This window comes from Palaemon carinicauda, chromosome 2, assembly GCF_036898095.1.
Source record: "Palaemon carinicauda isolate YSFRI2023 chromosome 2, ASM3689809v2, whole genome shotgun sequence".
NCBI lineage: Eukaryota > Metazoa > Arthropoda > Malacostraca > Decapoda > Palaemonidae > Palaemon > Palaemon carinicauda.
The window spans coordinates 8,929,774-8,954,827 of NC_090726.1; the positions used below are offsets into that span (position 1 = coordinate 8,929,774).

Consider the following 25,054-nt stretch of genomic DNA (forward strand, 5'->3'; position numbering starts at 1 on the left):
GCGTAAGGGACAGGTTGGCTGCTGCACAAAGTATGGTGACATATACCCATGAGGAGGGGGCAGTGAGATTAGTGGTACCTGACTCATTACGTAATAAAGTAGCAAGGAACCTGCATGCCAGCCATCAAGGGCTAGATTCGATGTTACGTCGTGCAAGAGCAACCGTGTATTGGCATGGAATAGCAGGCGACCTGGAACAATGCCGAGCTTCCTGTGATGTCTGCAACCTGCACACGCCCTCTTCACCGCCAGAAGTCATGATTGTTACCCCTCCCCCTGAGTACCCCTTCCAGCAGACGGTGGCTGATCTCTTTCAACTCGAAGGACAAGTTTATTTGGCCTACGCTGACAGACTGACGGGTTGGCTAGAAATAGCGCATTTCCCCAAGGGAACTGGTTCCAACAAAATTATAGCGAAACTACGTGGCTACTTTTCCAGGTGGGGGGCTCCCGAGCAACTCTCCACTGATGGAGGCACTAACTTGGCTAGTGAGGAGATGATGGACTTTCTTAAGAAATGGAGGGTTACTGTCCGCCTTTCATCTGCTCATTATCCGCAGTCAAATGGGAGGGCAGAGGCTGCTGTGAAATCCGCCAAAAGAATCATCCGCTCGAACACGGGGGCCAACGGTAGTTTGGACAACGACAGGTGCACACAGGCAATGCTGCAATACCTGAATACGCCCTTGAGAGAGATAGGCAAGTCACCAGCTCAACTAGCAACAGGAAGAGCACTTCGTGATGGTGTTCCTACAGCAAGACAGCAGTATAAGGTAGATCGCCACTGGAGAAGAACCCTTCGACAGCGGGAAATATTGATGGCATCGTCTAGTGACAGATTTCCCCAATCACCAAGACAACGCTCTTGCAACATGACTCCATTGCATGAGGGCACCCAGGTTAGGATTCAAGATCCCGGGACTAAAAGGTGGGACAGATCAGGTGTCATCATCTCCCATCACCCATACTGGCAGTACACAGTAAGGCTTGACGGGAGTGGAAGGTTATCATTGCGCAACAGAAAACATTTAAAGGGACAGATAGCTTGTCCCACGCCCAGCCCACCGTCTGACCCAACCCCTAGCACCACACCAGCTGACAGCAGCAGTGAGAGCCCGCCCAGGTCTAGCTCCCCCACACCCAGTCTACCCCGTGCTACGAGACCGCAACGCTCCAGGAAAGAACCTGGCTGGCTCACTGAATTTGTTAAATAATATGTAATTGTCATTGCTTTTGTGTACTGCTAGCCTATAAATAGATGATTTCCTTGTCCACGTGTTATTATGGATTTTTTTTTTTTTTTTTTTAAAGAATTATTGAAAATTCATGCTATACTATACATCTGATAGTGTTGCTCACATTGCTTTGTTCTGTGAATGTTTTAATTTTTTCTTGTATGGCTATGTTTGCAGTATGCAGTTGATCCATTTCTATTATGCCAATTCGACCCATTTTTATTAAGCGATTATTGATTTATTTACTCTGATTATTTTTGTGTAGCTAGATGCTACATTGTGCATCCTATCTGTTTTGTTACTGATTTACCCCATTTGATAATTATCAGATTGCAGTGTAATTGTTGTAATTATTACATGTCAATCTTGGAGGGGCATGTGGGATCCGTGTGTACGATATGTTTTCCCGCGCATTTATAAAGATGTGCGGAGCCTGTTGCAGGCACTTGTAATCTGGGTATCTGATTAATAAACAATGAATCGTCATCGACTCTTCTTCCTCGACCCCAAGACCAATGTTCTAATTATTTTTTATTAGAACTTTCAAATAAATGAAATGAATGCCATTTATGAAATGTTTTTCTTTATGATGCCGCCTGAAACGGAAACCTTCCATTTGTTTACGCTCCATCTTCGATCATAATAAACAAACGAATGCATTAAACACACATGATCTAAGTCATAACTAATGATATTACAAACATTTAGTAAACATTATGGTATTACAAATATTTTACTTACCGTATCCATATAAATTCCTAAATTCGTAGCAAAGCTGGAAATTTTTTTTTCCTTATGCGTTTAATCCACAATAGCAAACTGCCGCTAATGACAGAGTGATAACTTACGATAATTCTAAACTATTACGAAAGATAATTGTCCTTTCCATATCCAAAATACTTTTCCTAACTTCAGTTATAAGTCAACTTGTACCCACCTCAATTATGGATCCATATGCAAAAAAGGTAAAAGAAGAAAGTACTAGGCCTATTTTTAAAGTCACCGAACAATTAGGTTACCGCTATAACGTTCGATGTGTGAGAGAGAGAGAGAGAGAGAGAGAGAGAGAGAGAGAGAGAGGGATGGTTTTAAAGTACTAAACAATAAATATGATAGGTTATAACACATTGGTGTTTATGTAATATTAACTGTATAGATGGTTTGAATAAGTTAAGAAATGGTGTAAACAATTCTTTGTTATTGTATTCGCGCGGAAGCTAGACATCAGCTGATGTGATCACAGCCAAAAGTAAAACAAAAATAAGTTAGCAATACTCGATTTTTAAAACACACCCGAAATTTAACAACATAAGTACATGTTTTATTATAGCGCAATTGACATTTAAAGAGTAAAAATTTTCTGGAATAGAATGGTGTTTCCTAAAAAAATAGTGGTTTGCGGACAAAATCGGTTACCGTATTTTAAGCTAGGATTGAAATGAATGTATACACGGTATAATTTTTTCGTTTTGTATTTAATTGACACTTCAAGAAAACCGATTTTGGTTTCTTCATCTATTTGTAAGTATTGTATAACGAGAGAGAGAGAGAGAGAGAGAGAGAGAGAGAGAGAGAGAGAGAGAGAGAGAGAGAGATCAGCTGTTGTAATTGAATGTCGTGTTTTTGTTTCGTGTACCCCCTGAAGCGAGGAATTGATCGCCACAACTAACAATATTCATGTTAATTTCATTCTTAAACTCAAGTTGCCATATGTGAACTATGGTTTTATTTATTACGGAGAGAGAGAGAGAGAGAGAGAGAGAGAGAGAGATTTCTGCCATCAAATCTCTCTAGAGTTTTGATGGCAGAAATATATATCTCTCTCTCTCTCTCTCTCTCTCTCTCTCTCTCTCTCTCTCTCTCTCTCTCTCTCTCTCTCTCTCTCTCTCTCTCTCTCTCTCTCTCTCTCTCTCTCTCTCTCTCAGATTTTATTTTACCGTCTACTCTACAAAACCAATGTTTGCAAATCAAATGTATACTGTTTAAAATATGACAAAATATTGACGACTCGTTACCGAAGTTTAGGCTATTCACTGCCGATAAACGAACCCAGTCTACTCGTGAAAACCTTGAACGCCCAGAGGGAAAAATAAGGCTTTTAAATATACTGTACTAAACAAAAATAATGCTTTAATATACCATCATTAACACTACCATTACAATTATCGTAAGGTTGGAGAAAGATAAAGATTGCCGAGAACGTAACCACATTTCTGTTTACATTTTGTCAGCTGGACTCGCACAGTTAACAGTTGATTTCATTGTTGATGTGGAATTTTATCCTTAAATAGGCTATTCATTATGAAATTATGTTAATGAAATGTAATGTTAATATTGTTTAGTAACATTTATTATAAATCACCGTATTTAGGGCAACCAATATACTTAAAAAGACAATAGATTTGATACATTTTGTAGTGCTTGACTCGCGAACTTTGAACAGCCTCGCAGATACAGAAAATTTATTTTTGAAAAATAGCGATCGCGGAAAAGGGGAATCGTGTAATTCGAACACGCTTAATTCGGGACCCTACTGTACATTAATAATACCAATCATACATTCATTAGTATGAGGGCATTCAAAAAAAAAAAAATGTGGGCACATACGAGTTACAAGGCTTTCCACGAAACAAAGTAAAATATTTACTACATGCTTACATATGCATCTGCCTTCTTGTCTAGAGGGACCTCCTGATATGAAGGTGTTTCCATAAAAGCTCCTGTGTCTGTATTCTGCCATTTCACAAGCCATTCCACAGCCTTAGAAATAATCCTCGGTTCTACGTATATAAGATTTTCCCAATCTTGAAACTGGGCTTGCTGTAGAAGACGAGTTATCCAAGCTGTAAGCCTGCAATATAGGAGAAAATGTAAAAGTTTCAGCTACTTATACATTTCATCATCAAAACACACAAGTTACAATACTCAAAATAATGCTGTTTATAAAACTACAGTATTAGAAATTCATCTTTCCCATGAATAAAAGTGATATACAGGGTACCTTGCAGTACAAAAAGAAGCTATGTTGGAAATATGACAAATTTGGAAATAATTTCTATTTTTCCTAACTATGCAAACCTGGAGCTCTTTACAGTGGATATATGTTTTGGTGATAGCTGAAACTAGCTATTAAGCTTTATACGAGGTGTAATCACCCTCTGCTAGTTGGTGGAGGGGGAATGGGGAGTAGATCACCCACCCCACTCACACCTGCACTAGAAACCAACCGTCACTTTGCAATTGCGGCAGGACTTCCGGGGTTGATGGGAGGACCAGCATATGTAAAGAGTTCCAGGTTTGTATAGTTAGGAAAAATACAAATAATTTCCAAATTTGTAATTTGATCAGAAACTATATACAAGCCCTTATGCTCTTTACAATGGAGACTCACTAAATCCTGGGTGGAAGTTCAAAAACCAACTGGTTGGTGATTGACCATGGATGTTACCTTTGCTTTGCACCAAGCTGTTTAGAGGCACCCTGACACCTCATCAATTCTTGAGGGTTAACAGCCCGGGCAATCCATGCTAGGTGTAAGAATTTAGCAATGTGACTTGATCAGGTAAGCATAAAATTGGAATTAACTCCTCACAACCTAGAAATTGCCCGACTCCAATTCGCTTGGCAATCGGGGATTTAACAAACACATATATACCCGGTTATACAAGGGACAATGGTAGCCACCTACAGTTAGAGAAGGTCAGCTTGCAGAGTTCCTCGGATGCTGGACCCCAAGAGAGGGAAGAATGAAATAGGAAGTGGCCAGTCACTCGCGCATCAATTCTAGACCTATTCACAGATAACATCTGCCCTCAACCGACTGCTACTGTAATTGTCCTATAAGGGAGCTGAGGTGTTACTGACCATGTTTTGTGCAGCCACCACAGGCCCTAAGGTAAAAATATCTAGGTTCCTGTAGTTTATGTCTTGCAGGTAGTGAGTAGTGAACATGGTTTGCGTTTTCTACACGCCCACTTGTAGTAACTGTGTTACAGAAAAATTCTTTTTGAACGCCAGGGAGATGCTGACACCCCTAACGTCGTGAGCTGGGGGTCAACAACCAAAAGGTGAGGAACCTGGTTGTATGGCTGGCTCGATTACCTGTCTAATCCAGGAAAATATGGAATTCTTAGACTTTCCCTTTGACCCTTCCCGTGCTCACAAAGAGCCTGCTGATCTGTGTAGTGGGCTCTGGCAGTTCATTTTAGGTATTTCCTCAGAGCCCTTACAGGGCAGAGTAACAGTTCATCAGGGTTATCTATTAAGGAATGGATAATCTCAATCCAGAAAGGCCCGAATCTAGAATCCGCTACAGCCGGATTTCTAGTCAGTCACAAACTTGGGGATAAAGCCAATTGTCACCTGGCCCCATCTCCTTGAATGGGCAATGTTGTAGGAAAGACCATGTAGCTCACCAACTCTCTTTGCAAAGACTAAGGCTAGCATGAAAACTGTCTTTAAAGTTAAGTAACGATTTGATACTTGACGAAGAGGTTAAGAGGCTATTGGCGCTCCTTTCAGAAAATGTAGCATTTGCACATTCCAAGGAGGACGTCTAACTTCCGACTGAGGGAAGGTGCGCTCAATTCCAGATGAGAAGAGACAATTCCATCGAGGAGGAAATGTTAACTCGCTTAATCTGAAAGCAAGGCTCAAGGCTGAGCGATAGCCTTTGACCGCTGAGACTGAGCAAGTTTTCCTCCCCGAGATACAACAAAAACTTTACTATTATTGGAATAGTGGCATTGAGGGGAGCGATACCCAGTACAAGACACCAGCCACAAAAGATGCCCCACTTTGCCTGATATACAGCAGCAGACAACTCCCAGAGGTACCCTGACATTCTCCTTGCAAACGGTCTCAAAAAATTTCTCTCTCCAAGGAGTTGCTGAGTAACCTCCAGGAGTGAAGACAAGTCGATGGAATCACCTGTCATCATCGCTAGCTTTATGATCATCAAATGCACCAGTGTAATAGCAATCACGCTTTCAGGGCATAAATAAATATCTACCCTTGGGGAGAGAGCATGCTAAAGGAACTGCTCGAGGATCTATGGGGGAGCATGAAGTTCTGTCACTCTGCGCACTAGTGTTAAGCAAGGTGTTATTGTGCATGCCACAGGCTCGCTAATATTAAACATGCAAGTGTGATAGCGCACTACTGTTGTGCATGTATCAGGACCACGCTAAGCACAGTCAAGTTCTGGTGAGACAGGATTTTCCAATCAATGTGTTCATCATTAAACAATGATTCAGTCCAAATCACTTTACACACAAAGACATAATGCTCACGAGTATGCACATCATACATAGAAGGATTACAGTCCCTCTTTCGGGAAGGATAACTTGTTCTTCCCGATTCCATCTTCTTTTCGAACTTGTAGGGGGTTGAACAAACTGGAAAGTCTAACTCAAGGGCGTTATATTAGTCAACCACTCAAGTTCAGACCCAATGAAAATGTCATAAGACACTAAGTTTTATTCCCCTTCAAGGGAGCAAATCTAAAGGTGTAGTACAGCGTTGTCAACGGGAACAAGATCTGAAGCTTTAATAACTCCTCCTGAGGGAGAGGCTCACCTGTTTCACCAAGGTGATCTCCCAGCCTCTAGACTTAAATAAAGAAAATATTAAAAGATTTGGTGGCAGGAATCAAAGTGGCTGTTCAGTGCACCGCCAAGGGGACAAAACTACCCCACCACTAGTCAGAAATTATTGGCTCCTGTTGACACCTAATTATAAGTTGTTTAACTGCTGAGTTTCAGCTGCACTTGAATCAATTTCAAAATTGAAAGTTCATATTCATGTAGGAACAATGCTGATTTAGATTAATCGATGCTCTTCAGAAAATACGGGAACAAGAAAATTTTGAGTTACTTTTTGAGAAGAACATGTCACACAAACAACTTACCATACACTAGGTGCTGCATTGTCCCACATCTTGAAAGAACCATCAGCACCAAACCGGTACATTATGGCGGCCAATTCCACATTAAGTTGATCAAATCTATCTCCTGCCTCAGCATAATCTAATTGATTTGTCAACCTTAGATAATGCAAAGTCCAGAGATTTGCACCAAAATTGAAGGCAGAAGGTTCCGTACCTCGGAGCTCCTTACGCAACAGTGTGACTGAATCAACTGGTTCCTGCAAACAATATGAACATTGCAGAATCAGAAAAGCTAGAACACCAACATAATTGTTTTTCAAACAAAGAGGATTTACATTTCTTTCTAAAATAAAGCATAACATTTTTACAGGAAGAAAGAAATTTATATTCTCAAGAAAGATAATTACTAATTTTCTGAGTAAAGCAAGCAAAAAATAATTTTTTTTTCAAAAGTTGAATTTTCAAGGAATTTAAAATTACCAAAACTACAATTGAAAGACAATGAAATTTTTCCCCTATCCTTATAAATGATGCGATATATTCTAAAGTAAATTCACGATTAAAAACAAGAACATTAATTTCTGTATAACTGGCAAGGTTTAAACTACATGAAAATTTAAAAACTCTAAATACCTAAATACTGTATTGTCTCTACTTGTGACACAACTATTTAACAAAACTTTGATTAATCTTAACCCTTTCTCTGACCCCTGTAACCTTTATCTCAACTCTCATTTTACCATAAAACCAAACAAAAGAAACTCACATCATAAGGGTACCTGGGACCAACGACATCACCACAAATGGAAACATGACCCCTGGGCGATCCAGCAACAAAACGACGACGGATATCGAGTGGAATGACAAAACTCTCTTCTATTATGATGTCCATGTATTCGTAAACAACCGCCCGATTCTTCAGATCCAGCAAGGTTGATGTGTGACGTTCTATAGTTGCACCTTCCGGCTAATAAAATTAGGTACATCAGAATCATCAAAACCTCATCTTATTCATACTTGTATAAAATACTACATCAAATGCCAAAACTGTATTTTCATGTATGAAAATACCAACAAATTTACAGTACAGTACATTAACATTAAGTACTTTGATCACATCAATCCAAAGTAATACATGAATTTTGAAATCTATATAGCTTTCATAGGTATCTCACGAGATTTAGGAAAATACATATTTCCTGTAAAACAATACAGTATATTTGGAGCTCAATTATCATAAAATTAACCTTCAAACAAATTAACTACAGTGCATGATTTTTTGTCATGAAATTTTGTCTTAAGAAGCTTTTGGCAGATCAAAGAACTCTAATTTGTCAATGAAGTGTTTGGCAGAACAAACAAGAATTTAATTTTGTTAAAGAAGTTTGGGGCAGAACAAACAAGAATTTAATTCATACATATTATGCATTTACACATCATAAATTAGTAACCTGAGGAGTATCAAATAAGGCCAGAATAAGATATTTGCAATGCTTAAAATTTGCAATATTCTCAATAAAAACCTTATTCCAACATTCAATAGTAATCAAGATCTTGACCTTCAAACTTATGACACTAAATGTAAAAGATTAATAAAATTAAAGTTTTTTTTTTTTTTGTTAAAATTACTGTTCATTCATATAATGTTGCTCATATATTTTTATTTTCAATAAATATAAAATCCCAAAACACATTAAGGAGTAACAATAAAGTAGATATTTAAGTAGCTCCAACAAAAAAATTATATAGACTATGCTTCAAAACAAACCCATTTCTGTTAAATGACTTTCGATGCTTCTAAATAGAATTCCCAGACACTTAAAAGAAAAAAAGGTGTCCAGTCCCATCAGATGACACACAAAACCTATTCCCTGGATCAATTACTGGTAACCTGAATTCCTTGTTTTGAGTCAGAGTGGACCTGTTCCATCATTGACTTCAGCCAAAATTCAGCTTTCACCATAATTTACTCTCTAACACTTAATGAAGGGGTTTTCTTTATAAAATCATACATATTACATACACTAATATTGTACTAAGATATGATTTCATTGCTTGCTCGGTGACGGTTCGATGTCTTGCAGCAAGTGACTGGCCTGCTAAAGTTTCAGGTTATTCGAAATAGCTATTATCTGACCTTTCAAAATCACCAAATAAGGTTCATTAAGGATCTTTTTTTTCTCTCTCCATTTTTCTGTAGTTTTAGAGAAGGGTTCAGCCCCAAGTCATTAGATTATCTAAAACTCTGTACACCTTGTTATTGCAATTTCTTCAACCATTTTGGGGGATCTTTTTCATCTTTCCATGACTTTGCAGTGAGGGGTTGTGTCACTGTTTTGGGTGTACACAGTTTTTACTTTGTTTCTTCACACTTGTGTAAGTTGGGATATTATTACTGTTCTTAATATTTACCGGAGTTTAAAGGGTAACGAAATTAGATTATGTTTTTGATAATCCATTAATGAGCTAATGATCTCATTGTTACTGAACTGTATTCAGTTTTCTTTTATTAATTCTTTTACTTTGCTAATATTGCTTACATTGTCACTATGTGGTTATAATCAATTTGGTTGTATAATATACCTCTTTGGAATACTGTGTTACTTTTCCATTATAAAAATGCCACAGCATAGTTATTGTTGGTTAGTTTTTTTTACCCATTACCTGGTTCTAAGTTTAGGTGTTGCTACACTAAAGATTTCATTGACCAATTTATTTTCTTCATCACTTTGCAGTTGCTTGTTGATTGATGTTGTATTCTTTAATAAATATATTGCAACATCATCTTATCTATTATTATATTTTATCTTTACATTTACTGGTTTAAGGTTAATTTATTTAAGAATAATGAGGCCTCAACACCTCATTTACTCCTACCCCCACCAAACTATATCTTATAAATAAAGGGATTGGGAGAACTGTAAAAAAAAAAAAGGTGACGCATTAATCAAAAACTTACCATGTGACCTCTATCACTATTGAGAAATAAAAACCTTGATGAGGCACTGTTGCAATGTACTTTACTACAAAAGTGCTCTTTCAACAAAAAGGATGAAGTCGTGTACACAGCAGATTATTATATATTATGAAAGAGCCGCTGTTACTAACAATAATAGAATTATGTGGGTAATAATGTATCATCAATTAATCATCATCAAGGAGCAAAACACATAATACATACAGTATAGTATTCCCTTATTGGATGCTAGATAATAGTTTAAAATTTTCCTAGTGACTCTTGATTTAAAATCCTTGTCTAAAACAATATGCATGCAAACCTACTCACAAAGCAAAACTATAATAAATATGTTTCACCATCTCCATAAACCCTAAAGTATAGCATACATGCGTTATAGAATGTACACTAAAATCATCAGTAAATCCATGATGAATTCCTTAATATCTAAATATTTTTGCCAAATCAGCAAAAGAAACAATAAAACAAAACTTTAAAAAAATTTCATACCTCTACAACCAACGTAGCTGTTTCCTCATCTCTACCAATCTGCGTGATGGCTGACACAGTAACTTCTATTTCACCTTGATCAATGGTGGCTACAATGGGGAATATAATTTCCATTGCAGTTTCTGCATTAACCTGTACAGTAAAATCAAACTCATTATGAATACATTCAATATAGTGTAATGTTAAAACAATTTGTAATTTACATTGACATAAAAGTATTATAAGCACATTAGCCACATTTACCATTATTATTGTTGATGCTGACAAATAGTTTAAACAATACTGTACTTGAGTTGCATTTATGCTCATCTGAAGGATTTCTTTTTGAATGAGGAGTAGACTGAACAACATAAAAAAGAATTACAGTAACCAAATGAATTGTTCATTAAATGAAAAGTGAAACCTGGAGCAGTGTAAGGTAAAAGATATTTAAATTGGTCAATGAGAAGACTACAAAGGAATGATAGAGAAGTAAAATGTGACAAGAAACATAGCCAGGAGAATAAGTCTGTAACCTTTAGTACGACTAACAGTCTGCCAAGCAATGAACTGTAAGCTATACAAACTACAAGGACTCTCTCAGCAATGAACTGTAAGCTATACAAACTACAAGGACTCTTGAGTAGAAAGGGTTATTCTCATCATTCCATGAAGATCATAAAGCTACATTTACTGACAAACAATAAAATACAAACCGAAACCAGATGCTGATGGTCGCCAGCCTCAGTTCGTGGCTTGTAGAAATCCACGACACCTTTGTCCTCAACAGCAATAAAACGATGTGTGTCAGCACCATGGAGGACCATAAGAATCATCATTTCTTGTGGAAGGTTATTGAAAACCATCACACGCATTCCAACCTGTTTAAATGAATAGGCTTTGACTTTAACTTTTGTCACGGCAGAAAGAGCAACGGTGAAATTTGTGTACCATGATGGAGCAGGAGCTACAGTAGTAAGGATACTAACTTTGGATACCAAATACTAATTTCCTTGAAATATTATCTTCATAAAACATGAAACTGATATCAAGCTACTATTGATATACAGAAAGATGAGTTGAAAGAAAGTTACTCTAATAATATCAGGTCAACATAAGAATTTCATTTGTAAATAAATTTGCATATAGTACAGCAGTATTGTGTTGTTAAAAATACTGTAGTTTTTATACTTGACTATAATAGATTACCTAAAAAGCATTTTATAAGGAAACACATTGCTTGTTTTTTATTAAATAATAGTTGTATGTAAAAAGATAGCTATAAATCCAATGATACTCCTTAACTCTTTATCGCCTTGGTATAATTTTAATAGATAAAAGGAAAATGTTAAATTTACTATTTTTTCTAATAAATAAATTAACAAATTAATAGTTTGATAAATATGCATGAAAGACACGTAGTCAGTTGGTAAAATAAATCTATCAAAGTTATAACTCTTGGTTTGTACTTCTGGTGCTCAATATCATCAAAATATATTTGGATGTTACGTACTAATATAGTAAACAAATTTGAAGAACTAATAGGTCTAATTACACTTATTACAGGCTTAGTTATTCTCGTTAATGCCTGTGGACAGGCCTATAAGCATAAACTGAAAGCTTAAAATGTTAACTAGAATTCTGTTTTATTGATATTGGATTGGAGAATTCAATTTGCATTAACCTGTGCTGTAGAATGGAAAGTCAGGCATAAAATAGTTCTCAATGAATGATGAGGATGAGTGACAATGCATGAACTTACATTTATCTAAATTCTACATATACATACCTGTTCACCACGCCGGCATGAATCTGGCATCTCCAAACTAATGTATATAATAGGCATGGCAGAATACTGGAGAAAGAAATATTTAATAATTAACAAAGTTTCCATTGCTCAACAGCCTAAATGATTAAATCTGTATTACAAGCTAAAAATTGTAACTAATACTTATTTAGATGTGTCTATAACATTGCTATGTGCAGTAGTTTAATCGGAAAGCTGAGTGAACATCTATTTACCCTGTAATGCTTCACGGCTGATAAGAAACTGAGAAAAAGGAAGTAGAAATTTCTTCACAAAATAATTTGGATCATAAGGTGCTTACCCACATCGGTTCTGGAATCAGTCCAAAGCCATGCTCCTTACTGACACTAAAAGCATTGAGAACATATGGATCGTCAACTTTTGGCAGTTCAATTGTGGTCTGTTCATGGCCTTTGTAACCTGCACAGTAAGAGAAGTAAATATTGTTACTGTTACCAAGAAGTTTAGCTTGACCAAAGAGTTTCACTACAAATATGTTATTTTCCTTAGTAAAATAAATTTTTGAATATACTTACCCGTTGATCATGTAGCTGCAGCTCTGCTGCCCGACAGAAAAAACCTACGGGCGGAATACGCCAGCGATCGCTATACAGGTGGGGGTGTACATCAACAGCGCCATCTGTCTAGTAGGTACTCAAGTACTTCTTGTCAACAAAGAACCAATTTTCTCCTCGGTCCACTGGGTCTCTATGGGGAGGAAGGGCGGGTCCTTTAATTCATGATCAACGGGTAAGTATATTCAAAAATTTATTTTACTAAGGAAAATAACATTTTTCAATATTAATCTTACCCGTTGATCATGTAGCTGATTCACACCCAGGGGGGTGGGTGGAGACCAGCATACATGTTAACATTAGAAGCTAAGTATTCCGTATTTCATTTTAGCAGTTATTCAAAATAACAAACATAAAATTAATAAGTACCTGGTAAGGAAGTCGACTTGAACAATTACTCTGCCTTTTTAAGTACGTCTTCCTTACTGAGCCTCGCGATCCTCTTAGGATGCTGAGCGACTCCTAGGTGCTTAAGTATGAAGGGCTGCAACCCATACTAAAGGACCTCATCACAACCTCTAATCTAGGCGCTTCTCAAGAAAAGAATTTGACCACCCGCCAAATCAACCAGGATGCGAAAGGCTTCTTAGCCTTCCGTACAACCCAAAAACAACAATAAAAACATTTCAAGAGAAAGATTAAAAAAGGTTATGGGATTATGGGAATGTAGTGGTTGAGCCCTCACCTACTACTGCACTCGCTGCTACGAATGGTCCCAGGGTGTAGCAGTTCTCGTAAAGAGACTGGACATCTTTAAGGTAAAATGATGCGAACACTGACTTGCTTCTCCAATAGGTTGCATCCATTACACTCTGCAGAGATCTGTTTTGTTTGAAGGCCACTGAAGTTGCGACAGCTCTAACTTCATGTGTCCTTACCTTCAGCAAAGCATGGTCTTCCTCATTCAGATGAGAATGAGCTTCTCTAATCAAAAGTCTGATGTAATAAGAAACTGCGTTCTTCGACATCGGTAAAACAGGTTTCTTAATAGAGCACCATAAAGCTTCTGATTGTCCTCGTAATGGCTTCGTACGTCTTAAATAGTACTTAAGAGCTCTTACTGGGCATAGTACTCTCTCTTGTTCGTTTCCAACCAAACTGGACAGACTTGGAATCTCGAACGATTTGGGCCAAGGACGAGAAGGGAGTTCGTTTTTAGCTAAAAAAACCAAGCTGTAAGGAACATGTAGCCGTTTCAGATGTAAATCCTATGTTCCTGCTGAAGGCGTGTATCTCACTGACTCTTTTAGCTGTTGCTAAGCAGACGAGGAAAAGTCTTCAAAGTGAGATCTTTAAAAGAGGCTGATTGAAGCGGTTCGAACCTTGCTGACATCAGGAACCTTAAAACCACGTCTAAGTTCCAACCTGGTGTGGCCAACCGATGCTCCTTCGAGGTCTCAAAAGACTTAAGGAGGTCCTGTAGATCTTTGTTGTTGGAAAGATCTAAGCCTCTGTGGCGGAAGACTGCTGCCAACATGCTTCTGTAACCTTTGATCGTAGGAGCTGAAAGGGATCTTACCTTCCTTAGGTGTAAAAGGAAGTCAGCTATCTGAGTTACAGAGGTACTGGTTGAGGATACTGAATTCGCCTTGCACCAGCTTCGGAAGACTTCCCATTTTGACTGGTAGACCTTGAGAGTGGATGTCCTCCTTGCTCTGGCAATCGCTCTGACTGCCTCCTTCGAAAAGCCTCTAGCTCTTGAGAGTCTTTCGATAGTCTGAAGGCAGTCAGACGAAGAGCGTGGAGGCTTGGGTGTACCTTCTTTACATGCGGCTGACGCAGAAGGTCCACTCTTAGAGGAAGAGTCCTGGGAACGTCTACTAGCCATTGCAGTACCTCGGTGAACCATTCTCTCGCGGGCCAGAGGGGAGCAACCAACGTCAACCTTGTCCCTTCGTGAGAGGCGAACTTCTGCAGTACCTTGTTGACAATCTTGAACGGGGGGAACGCATAAAGGTCTAGATGGGACCAATCCAGAAGAAAGGCATCTATGTGAACTGCTGCTGGGTCCGGAATCGGTGAGCAATAATTTGGGAGCCTCTTGGTCATCGAGGTAGCGAACAGATCTATGGTGGGCTGACCCCACAAGGCCCATAGTCTGTTGCAAACATTCTTGTGAAGGGTCCATTCTGTTGGGATGATCTGACCCTTCCGGCTGAGGCGGTCTGCCATGACATTCATGTCGCCTTGAATGAACCTCGTTACTAGAGATATTTTTCGATCTCTTGACCAGGTGAGGAGGTCCCTTGCGATCTCGAACAACGTCATCGAATGAGTCCCTCCTTGCTTGGAGATGTACGCCAAGGCTGTGGTGTTGTCGGAGTTCACTTCCACCACCTTGCCTAGAAGGAGGGACTTGAAGCTTCTCAAGGCCAGATGAACTGCCAGTAGCTCCTTGCAGTTGATGTGCAGTGCTCTTTGATCCGAATTCCACGTGCCCGAGCATTCCCGACCGTCCAGTGTCGCACCCCAGCCCGTGTCCGATGCGTCCGAGAAGAGAAGGTGGTCGGGGGTCTGAACAGCCAGTGGTAGACCTTCCCTGAGCAGAATGTTGTTCTTCCACCAAGTCAGTGCAGACTTCATCTTCTCGGAGATAGGAACTGAGACCGCTTCTAGCGTCATGTCCTTTCTCCAGTGAGCAGCTAGGTGATACTGAAGGGGTCGGAGGTGGAGTCTCCCTAACGCGATGAACTGGTCCAGCGATGAAAGCGTCCCTATCAGACTCATCCACTGTCTGACTGAACATCGGTTCTTCTTCAGCATGCTCTGGATGCATTCTTGGGCTTGACTGATTCTGGGGGCCGACGGAAAAGCCCGAAAAGCTTGACTCTGAATCTCCATTCCTAGATATACTATAGTTTGGGATGGGACGAGTTGGGACTTTTCCATATTGACCAGGAGACCCAATTCCTTGGTCAGATCCAGAGTCCATTTTAGATTCTCCAGACAGCGACGACTTGACGCAGCTCTTAAAAGCCAGTCGTCCAAATAGAGGGAGGCTCTGATGTCTGCTAAATGCAGGAATTTGGCAATATTCCTCATCAGTTTGGTAAACACTAGAGGTGCCGTGCTTAGGCCAAAGCACAGGGCTTGGAACTGGTAAACCACCTTCCCAAAACGAACCTTAGAAAAGGTTGGGAATCTGGGTGGATGGGGACGTGAAAGTACGCGTCCTTTAGGTCTAACGAGACCATCCAGTCTTCCTTCCTGACCGATGATAGAACCGACTTCGTCGTCTCCATGGTGAACGTCTGCTTGGTGACAAAGACATTTAGAGCACTGACGTCTAGCACCGGTCTCCACCCTCCTGTCTTCTTCGCCACTAAGAAGAGACGGTTGTAGAAGCCCGGGGATTGATGGTCCCGGACTATGACTACCGCTCCCTTTTGTAGCAAGAGAGACACCTCTTGCTGTAAAGCTAGCCTCTTGTCCTCCTCTCTGTACTTGGGAGAGAGGTCGATGGGAGTTGTTGCTAGAGGGGGCTTGCGCAAGAATGGAATCCTGTACCCCTCTCTGAGTAACTTCACAGACTGTGCGTCTGCACCCCTGTTCTCCCAGGCCTGCCAGTAGTTCTTGAGCCTGGCTCCCACTGCTGTCTGAAGAAGGTGGCAGTCAGACTCTGCCTTTTGAGGACTTGGAACCCTTCTTCTTGTTGCCACGTTGACTAACGGCACGAGTACCTCCTCTGCTGGAGGTTCTGCCACGAAAGGGCGGAATGAACCTAGACGCTGGTGTGTCCATCCTAGGTCTAGGCACGGAAGGTAAAGCTGTGACTTTACGTGCGGATGACGCCACCAGGTCATGAGTGTCTTTCTGGATCAACGAGGCGGCAATCCCCTTGATCAACTCTTCAGGAAAGAGACACTTCGATAGCGGAGCAAACATCAGTTCTGACTTCTGACATGGGGTGACTCCCGCCGACAAGAAGGAGCAAAGGTGATCCCGCTTCTTGAGAACTCCAGACACAAAAGAAGCCGCAAGCTCGCCAGACCCATCCCGTATGGCTTTGTCCATGCAGGACATGATGAGCATGGCAGAATCCTTATCCGAAGGGGAGGTCTTCCTGCTCAACGCTCCCAAACACCAGTCCAGGAAGTTAAAGATCTCGAACGCACGGAAAACTCCCTTAAAAAGATGGTCCATGTCCGAAGAAGTCCAGCAAATCTTGGAGCGTCTCATAGCCAGTCTGCGGGGAGAGTCTACCAGACTTGAGAAGTCGCCCTGGGCAGAGGCAGGAACTCCCAAGCCGAGAACCTCTCCCGTGGCATACCAGACGCTAGATCTGGAAGCAAGCTTGGCTGGGGGAAACAAGAAGGATGTCTTCCCAAGCTGCTTCTTGGCCTGCAACCACTCTCCCAGTACCCTAAAAGCTCTCTTGGACGAGCGAGCGAGTACAAGCTTCGTAAAGGCAGGAGCTGCTGACTGCATGCCTAAAGCGAACTCAGAGGGAGGTGAGCGTGGAGCTGCAGACACAAACTGGTCCGGATACAACTCCTTAAACAGGGCAAGGACTTTCCTAAAGTCTAAGGAGGGAGGCGTAGTCTTGGGTTCATCTATGTCGGAGTGTTGGTCGTCCAAATGCGCAGCTTCGTCGTCATCAGAGATTCCTTCATCCGAAAGCTGAGGAGGAAGCGGCAAAGGAGGACTCTGAACGGCAGAATCCGGCAGCACGGGTGCATGCGTAGCTGCACTGGATCCAACATCATGCCGCTGTTGGTCAGTCTGAGAGCTGGCAACAACCAAAGCGGAGTGGTGGTGCGTGGTGGGGACCACCGAGGGTTGCGGAGACTGACGCACCGCGTCAAAACACGGCAGCTTGACTCCACCTTCCTGCTGATGCGGTAGCTCACGCACGGCAACGGAGGGTGCTGCACGTCGGCTAACGTCAACATGCGTCTGGCAGGGTCGACTGCGCATAGGTGGTGGAGCTCTCACAGCCGGAGTGTGGGAGCAGGCAGCCGCAGTGTCAGCTGGGCGCACAACCGTGGCAGGTTGTAGGCTAACGGGTGCATCGTCAACCTTCTCAGCACGATACTCCTGCATGAAGGAAGCTAGCTGAGTCTGCATAGACTGCAGCAAAGACCACTTAGGGTCTACAGCGGCTGGTGCGGCAACAGACGGAGTGATTGCCTGCTGCGGAACCACTCTACCTCTCTTGGGAGGTGTGCAGTCTACGGAGGACTGCGGCGAGTCCGAACTGACCCAGTGGCTACACCTGGGCCGCTGGACTCGTTCGGAAGGGACCTTGCGCTTGAGAGGTCGTGAGACCTTGGTCCAGCGTTTCTGTCGAGAAACTTCTTCCGCAGACGAGGAATGAATGGGCTCACTCGTCTGTTTGTGGGTGGGACGATCTCGGCAAGATACGTCCTCAACCACGGAGGGAACGTCTGTCCGCTGATCAAGGCCTGTCGAACCCTTTGGTCGTACGACATTGCTTCTCCCCTGGGCTTGGGAGCTTGCAAGAGGTCCCGGACTGGGAGGACGACAGGCACGAACAGACGCACCCTCATGCGTAACACTGACACTTTTCACTGCACTGACACTCACTTCACTTCCCACTGCACTTTTGTCTTTCAACTCCCTGACGTCAGCCATGAGTTGATTGCGGTCATTCGCTAATGACTCAACTCTCTCACCAAGAGCCTGAATGGCACGCATCATATCCGCCATCGAAGGTTGATGAGAGCTAGTAGGAGGGTCGGGTGTAACCACTACAGGGGAAGGAAAAGGTTGAGGGGCATGGGGAGAGGAAAAATCAATAGAGCGAGACGAACTCCTCCTGATCCTATCCTTCTCTAGCCTACGTGCATACTTGAGGAATTCTTGAAAATCGAATTCCGAAAGCCCAGCGCATTCCTCACATCGATCTTCCAATTGACAGGCTTTACCCCTACAATTGGAACAAACGGTGTGCGGATCGATCGAGGCCTTCGGAAGACGCCTAGAACAGTCCCTAGCGCTACACTTCCTGTACTTGGGGACTTGAGTAGGGTCAGACATCTTGAATTAGTCAAAGGGGGGAAATCCAAAATCTATCCAAGTCGTCAACAAATAATCCAAAATCTAATCAATGAAAGTGAGAAAGTATTGAGGATAACTTCTGCACAGCGAAAGCTAATTACTAGAGAGAATACTTCACCAAATAACGTGAAAATCAACTCCAGAAAACAACAGCGTATCAAGTAGGTCTTGCCGGTGGCACGACAGAGAGAAAATTGGTTCTTTGTTGACAAGAAGTACTTGAGTACCTACTAGACAGATGGCGCTGTTGATGTACACCCCCACCTGTATAGCGATCGCTGGCGTATTCCGCCCGTAGGTTTTTTCTGTCGGGCAGCAGAGCTGCAGCTACATGATCAACGGGTAAGATTAATATTGAAAACTAATAAGATTCACATGAAAGATTTGTTACTACTGAGAAGGGAACATTGGGGCTGGATGAAGTTAAAGTCTAATATCTTTTTAATATTTTGTAAAATGTTTTAAATACTCTTCAAATCAACTGAATTCAAATAAGCAAATCAAGCACTCAAATTATTCAGCAGTGTAATTCTCAAGTACCCATTGTAAAATCAATGTCCAGCCTTGAGCAGTCCTTTAATCATTCTTCAAGAATAAAAGCAAGTCATAAAGATTTAGAAATGCATGAAAATTAGAACTTAAATGCAAAGGCCCATTCTATAATAAACCATCTCATCAACCAGTACCAGCCGAACTCAGCTGAATCCCTCGTCAGGCTGAGAGGAGCGAAGAGAAGTAAAGTCCCCCTCCCCCTTTTTTTTTTTTTACATCAGCTAGCCCCCCAAATCTGGGGGTAAGTGCCTTGGTTAAACAGTATATTAATTGTTACAGAACAAATGTGCTAAATTAAGATATTCAAAGCAATTTACATGTCTGGGAACTTAGCAAACTGCAGTCTTTCCCAACTCACTATCAATTGAACAAATGAATGATGAACATCTGTACAGTACTGTAAAAATTAATAAACAGGAAAAAAAAGTATTTAGCCTGGAATGTTTTTTCATATATTATATGAATATTTGTCTAACTTTCCAACTCTCCCTGAGAGAGAGCCCTTGTAAAACTCCCTCCATACCCTTCAAAAAAAAATTCCACAAAACTTTCATAACCTGAAATTGAATATATTAAAAACAATCCATAATTGAAATTTTGATATCTAATTCATTTCCAAAACTTTTAGTAAATTGGTCTATCAGAAAGATCTAACAGAACAAGTAAAATGTGAAAGGAGGGGGGGGGGAAGTGTTGTGGTAGCATACTGGAAATGTCCCTGTCTTAGAATCTGTAGGATAGGAATTCGAGCTCAGCTCAAACCCAATAGTTTTGTCTGCAACCACACCATTCTTGTCAGCTAGGGATGGGGGTACTGGAAAACTACCTGCTGAATCATTAGTAGCCATTGCCTGGCCCTCTCTGGTCATAGCTTAGGTGGAGAAGGGTTTTGGTGCTTATCACATGTACAAATTGTTAGTTTCTAGGACACTGTTCTTTCTCTTGCCTCTGCCACTCATGAGCAGCTACTTCTGAGCAGTCTTTAATCCTACAACCTGGGAGTCAAAACAAAACAGCAGAATACACCCATTTTCTACCTATAAAGTGATAGATAAGACACACAGTAACTCAATATGATACTGTGGCTCTAAATCAGCCTTTTCATTCAAGCAAAGATGGTATATGACTTACCAATGTTCTGATTAATCCATAACCAATCACCATCTTCTGTATCAAAGAAATCTGAAAAGTGCTGATAACGATCCAAGCGCCAGTTTACCTCATTATCTGCTAGTGGATCAACGCCTGGAGGTAAAAATAGTTTAAATGAGTTTCATAATCAAAATATATCTCTTCCCTATATAATTTTATACAAAACTGGCTCAAAACAAAAAAAAAAAAATGAACAATTTGAATAAAAGTTACTGTACATACAGCCATGAATAATATGAAATCCCAATTACAGTGTGACAATTTTGTTAATACTTACACTCAATTTCATCATGACGATCAGCACAGTCAAAAACCCCATCACAACGTTTACTTGTTAGATAACAACCACCCATCAAACAAGGCGAGTACCCTTGCGACACATTACACTTATTATCTGAAATGGAAAATAAAAACACCATTTTGCCTTATTAATCCTAATACATTTAAAAAACGTGGGAATTGATAGCAACTGTAACGTATGCAGTTAATATCTTTTATGCATTTGGAATAACCATACAGTATATAAATGGTAAAGGCAACCCTTATCAATTCCCTGTTCAGAAATACTAAGGATTTTTCATACAAACCAAATAATTACATACTGTATTGCTTAATTTCTGTAGATGCATTAAACCCAGTCACACTGGAATTATTTCATTATTCACAACATTATCTCCCCCTATATAATAAAGAGCAAATAAATACATGAATTCATTTCCAGTCACACTCGACTCTCCCCGTCTCTCGGGTAGGGGGAGAGGGAGAAGTCATACCCTGATGAAAGGGTTGTGCGCGTGTGCCTATCTATCTAAATATTTAGCCACCAGTTTTGACAGGTCCTGTACACTAGTTAGTCATAAAATCCTATATTTTCTCCTCAAGTGTGAGAGGCATGATAAATACTTTGGGGTGGCCTTGAGATAGGAACAGCCCACCTAAAGACCTAAAAGAGTACATACAGGATAAAGAACAGTAGTCTAGCCCCTAGTACACACTTAGCATGATATTGGGGTTGTAGTAACAAAACCAAGTAAAGATTTTAATAAATTGTTATTGGCTAGAAGCAAGGTACTTATTATCAACAAAAACAGGTAGGCCAGTACAGTACCTCCATCACCTATTTCAAGATCATACAATATACAGGCAGGAGGATGCACATTAATCATAAAGTTTAATGAAGAATATTAACATACTCTACCCTCCCCCATATAATTACTTTTTTTTTTTAAGTAATTGGGATAACAACATCGACAGATCCAAAGCTTATACAGTAAGACCAAGCTGCCATTGTGACCTTGGGTAAAGTGAAACACAACCCGGCACAGATAACAAACAGGCCAAAGAATTGGTTTTTCCTACCTTTCGGGACAAAAGGAAGATACTTACTTGAGGTGGGATGGAAGCACAAAGAGTTTTAATGGTCTACTATAACTACAATTTCATGAACTCCCCTTTCTCTAAAATGGGAAAAATTCAATATCTTTTCTAATTAATAAAAAACTAAAAAGTCAAGGAGAAAACTTTAATAAAATGTAAGTGAAGTAACCATCAATGAAACTGAATATGCTAAAAAGAATAAACAAAATAAATAAAAAATCATATGAAAAACCAGAATCATGAGCAATCTTGTTAGGAAAGGCAAATCTGGTAATGAGTGTTGACTGCAGTAAGTCACACTAGCAAGTGAGTATAAAGTGATGGTAGTGCCAACGGTAAGAAAGAGCACCAGCAGCGAGTTTCCTGGATCTTGAACATTACGAGTTTGATGAGACTGGGATTTTTGTACCTATAGTAATTAGGCCATTTATGAATAATGGGGTTAGGAAGAAATTAATGTATTCAAATAGAGAATAATACTTTAATATAACAAAACTCAAAAAAGCAAACTTTTTCAACTAATGAAATCTGAAGTAATAATTAAACTAACTGTCAAAACAATTCAGTCCCCATCTTACCAGCATAACCAGGAAGAACACCAACATGCGCATCAGTGAAAATAACAACTCCACTGAAGTCCATAGTTCTGTTAGCGTCTGGCCCATAGTTTCCAGCAGAGTAGTATTCGACTTGTTCTGGTTGGTAACCTTCACGGAATCGCCAAGACATCTTATGAATAAATCTGAAAGAAAACCACTAAGTTACATTTATTAAGTAAATATTGCATACTATAATAAAAACTATTTTTTGCATTGTACTAGTCACTCCCCAAAGTAGGGACACTACTTCCCTCAGTTTCTGCATCTGTTTACTTCGCAAGGTCAATATTTCATAAAAATCACATGTCAAGAAAACAACAAAGGTACAATCTTGGTGATAAATGACTTTCTATCCTAAAAATTTATTTGAAGGACATCACTGGTAGAAGTGTTTTTTAATAGAGCAATCAAAAGTACATTTATTGCTGCAGAAGGCATAATTTGGATATGATCTTAAGATGAGGGAATACTTCAACTTCATCTTCCCAAAATTATAAAAAAAATTGTGCAAGACTGCACCAACTGACTATTATGCAACAGCAGACAAAGATATAAGCTAAATTACATATCATTAAAAACATAGCTTATCACTTTTGCATGGCACAAATAAATCAATACATTGTTACTACCAGATGGATTGCATTGGATTTTTTAATTTATATTTTAGACTACATAGCCTGATGCATGGCTTGTGAAGCCATTCAGCAGCTAAGTGCAATTCGGGGAAAAACCTTACAGTTACACAGGTTTGAAAACTTTGGGGGAGGATGCAGCAGTTAATTTTTAATAATTCTACTTACTTCGACAATGTATGTTTGCTGTTTGCCATTTTTATATAATTTTATGTTTTTAAATGACATTAGTAACCTGGAGTTAAAATTAGTTTTACAAAGAAAAAATAAAAAAAAAATCTCATTAAGCCCATGATTAGCAAGCAAAATGACGTAACATTGTCTTAAAAAACTTTCCAATGGCCCAGGAATCTCCGAAAATTGTAATGTAATTGGGAAAAAAGAAGAGGTCTGTTCAATATCAAACCATAAAGATGGTCTTATATCAGTAAAAAATGGTATTCTTCAGCTCCGCAAATGCTATAAGTTGAGAACATTTGCTAAACATTCTGCCACTTGTAATGGCAATACCAATGAGACTGAAGAATACTCCTACATGTACCCATAACTAATGCACAAGTATAGTTTTCTTTTTAATATAAAATCTTTCTAAACTATAATGCAATTTAACACATAGAAACACTTTCAGGTATTCAATAGTCATCTGTAAATCACAGTACAATACACCAATAATATATCACTATGAAGTTCTCACCTTGTTCTGTTGGCAAAACTATGAAGTGCATTCAACACCGAAGCATGAGAGAGTTCATTACCTCCTCGCATTGCGTATGTAAACTCACGAACACCCGATATGCCATAAAATGCCCCCGCCGTGCTGTAGGTTCCCATCTCTACTGAACGGACACTGTGATCTTTATCTTGGTTTAAAACCAATTTCACCTAAACAGGAACAAACAATTAAAATAAAAAAAACAATTGACATAAATTACAGGGCACACATATAAGACATAAGTCTACTAAACCTTTCCGTTTGTACCAACTGTTAAATTGCAACGGGCACTAGGATCAATTTAACAAAGCTAAATTAGAGAAAATATAGTTACAGAAGTATTATAAAGATGCTTCAAACAAACAAAATCACAAATTTTTTCAAGTTATTTGTATTTTTCCTAACTATAAAAACCAGAGTTTTATACCTTGGAGAATAGATAATAGTAAAGCTGGAACACAGCAGCGAAAATTATAATGTGTAAACAACCAGGGGTCCCACCACAAGCTCATTGACAAACCACTTAGATGGCAGTAATGACTTTCTCGAGGTTGGTATTGGCAAGATGGTTTGAGTAAAGGACACATGTTTGTATAATCCGGAAAAATATAAATTACTGTACTAAAATAATTTTGTGATTTGTTCCTACACAAACACAAACGATTGTCTTTAACCTAGACTCATATTTAGGTGGGAGGAAGTCCCCATTCCAATTGGCTAGAAACTTGACCAGGGAACTGTAACTCGAGCACCTTTGATGCTTGTAAGAGTAAGGGTTCCCCACACATCATGAACCCAGCAGGAGAACCAGCGGGTTTCACAGTCCTGGCCTTTTAAAAGGTTGTCCTCGAACCAGAAGCCTCTGTGTTGTAGACCTGGCAAATGAAACCGGTTTGCTGATGCTGTAACTTTTATTCTATTTTAAGATTATGGGTTTGTATAGCTTCATCACACTCCCCCTCTTAAGTTGTGAGGGGAAAAGACTTCCACTCACTCATTTACACACTGAGTGGGCTTACCTAACAATCAGATCAAGTCCAGTTTGCAAGGTCTTCTGAAG

The 25,054-nt window shown here is 39.9% G+C and overlaps 1 protein-coding gene across 1 annotated transcript in view; it reads right to left on the minus strand.

The window, feature by feature from the left end:
- LOC137623218 (CD109 antigen-like) overlaps positions 1–25,054 on the minus strand; it is an 83,251-nt gene that overhangs the window by 12,551 nt on the left and 45,646 nt on the right. Inside the window, exons 13-23 of the mRNA XM_068353938.1 lie at positions 23,977–24,164; positions 22,630–22,793; positions 20,952–21,068; positions 20,654–20,767; positions 12,676–12,794; positions 12,357–12,422; positions 11,284–11,448; positions 10,589–10,720; positions 7,889–8,089; positions 7,144–7,379; positions 3,894–4,086 (exon numbers count right to left, since the gene is read on the minus strand). Of these exons, the coding sequence (XP_068210039.1) occupies positions 3,894–4,086; positions 7,144–7,379; positions 7,889–8,089; positions 10,589–10,720; positions 11,284–11,448; positions 12,357–12,422; positions 12,676–12,794; positions 20,654–20,767; positions 20,952–21,068; positions 22,630–22,793; positions 23,977–24,164 (1,695 nt within the window). The remainder of the gene's footprint in view (positions 1–3,893; positions 4,087–7,143; positions 7,380–7,888; positions 8,090–10,588; positions 10,721–11,283; positions 11,449–12,356; positions 12,423–12,675; positions 12,795–20,653; positions 20,768–20,951; positions 21,069–22,629; positions 22,794–23,976; positions 24,165–25,054) is intronic.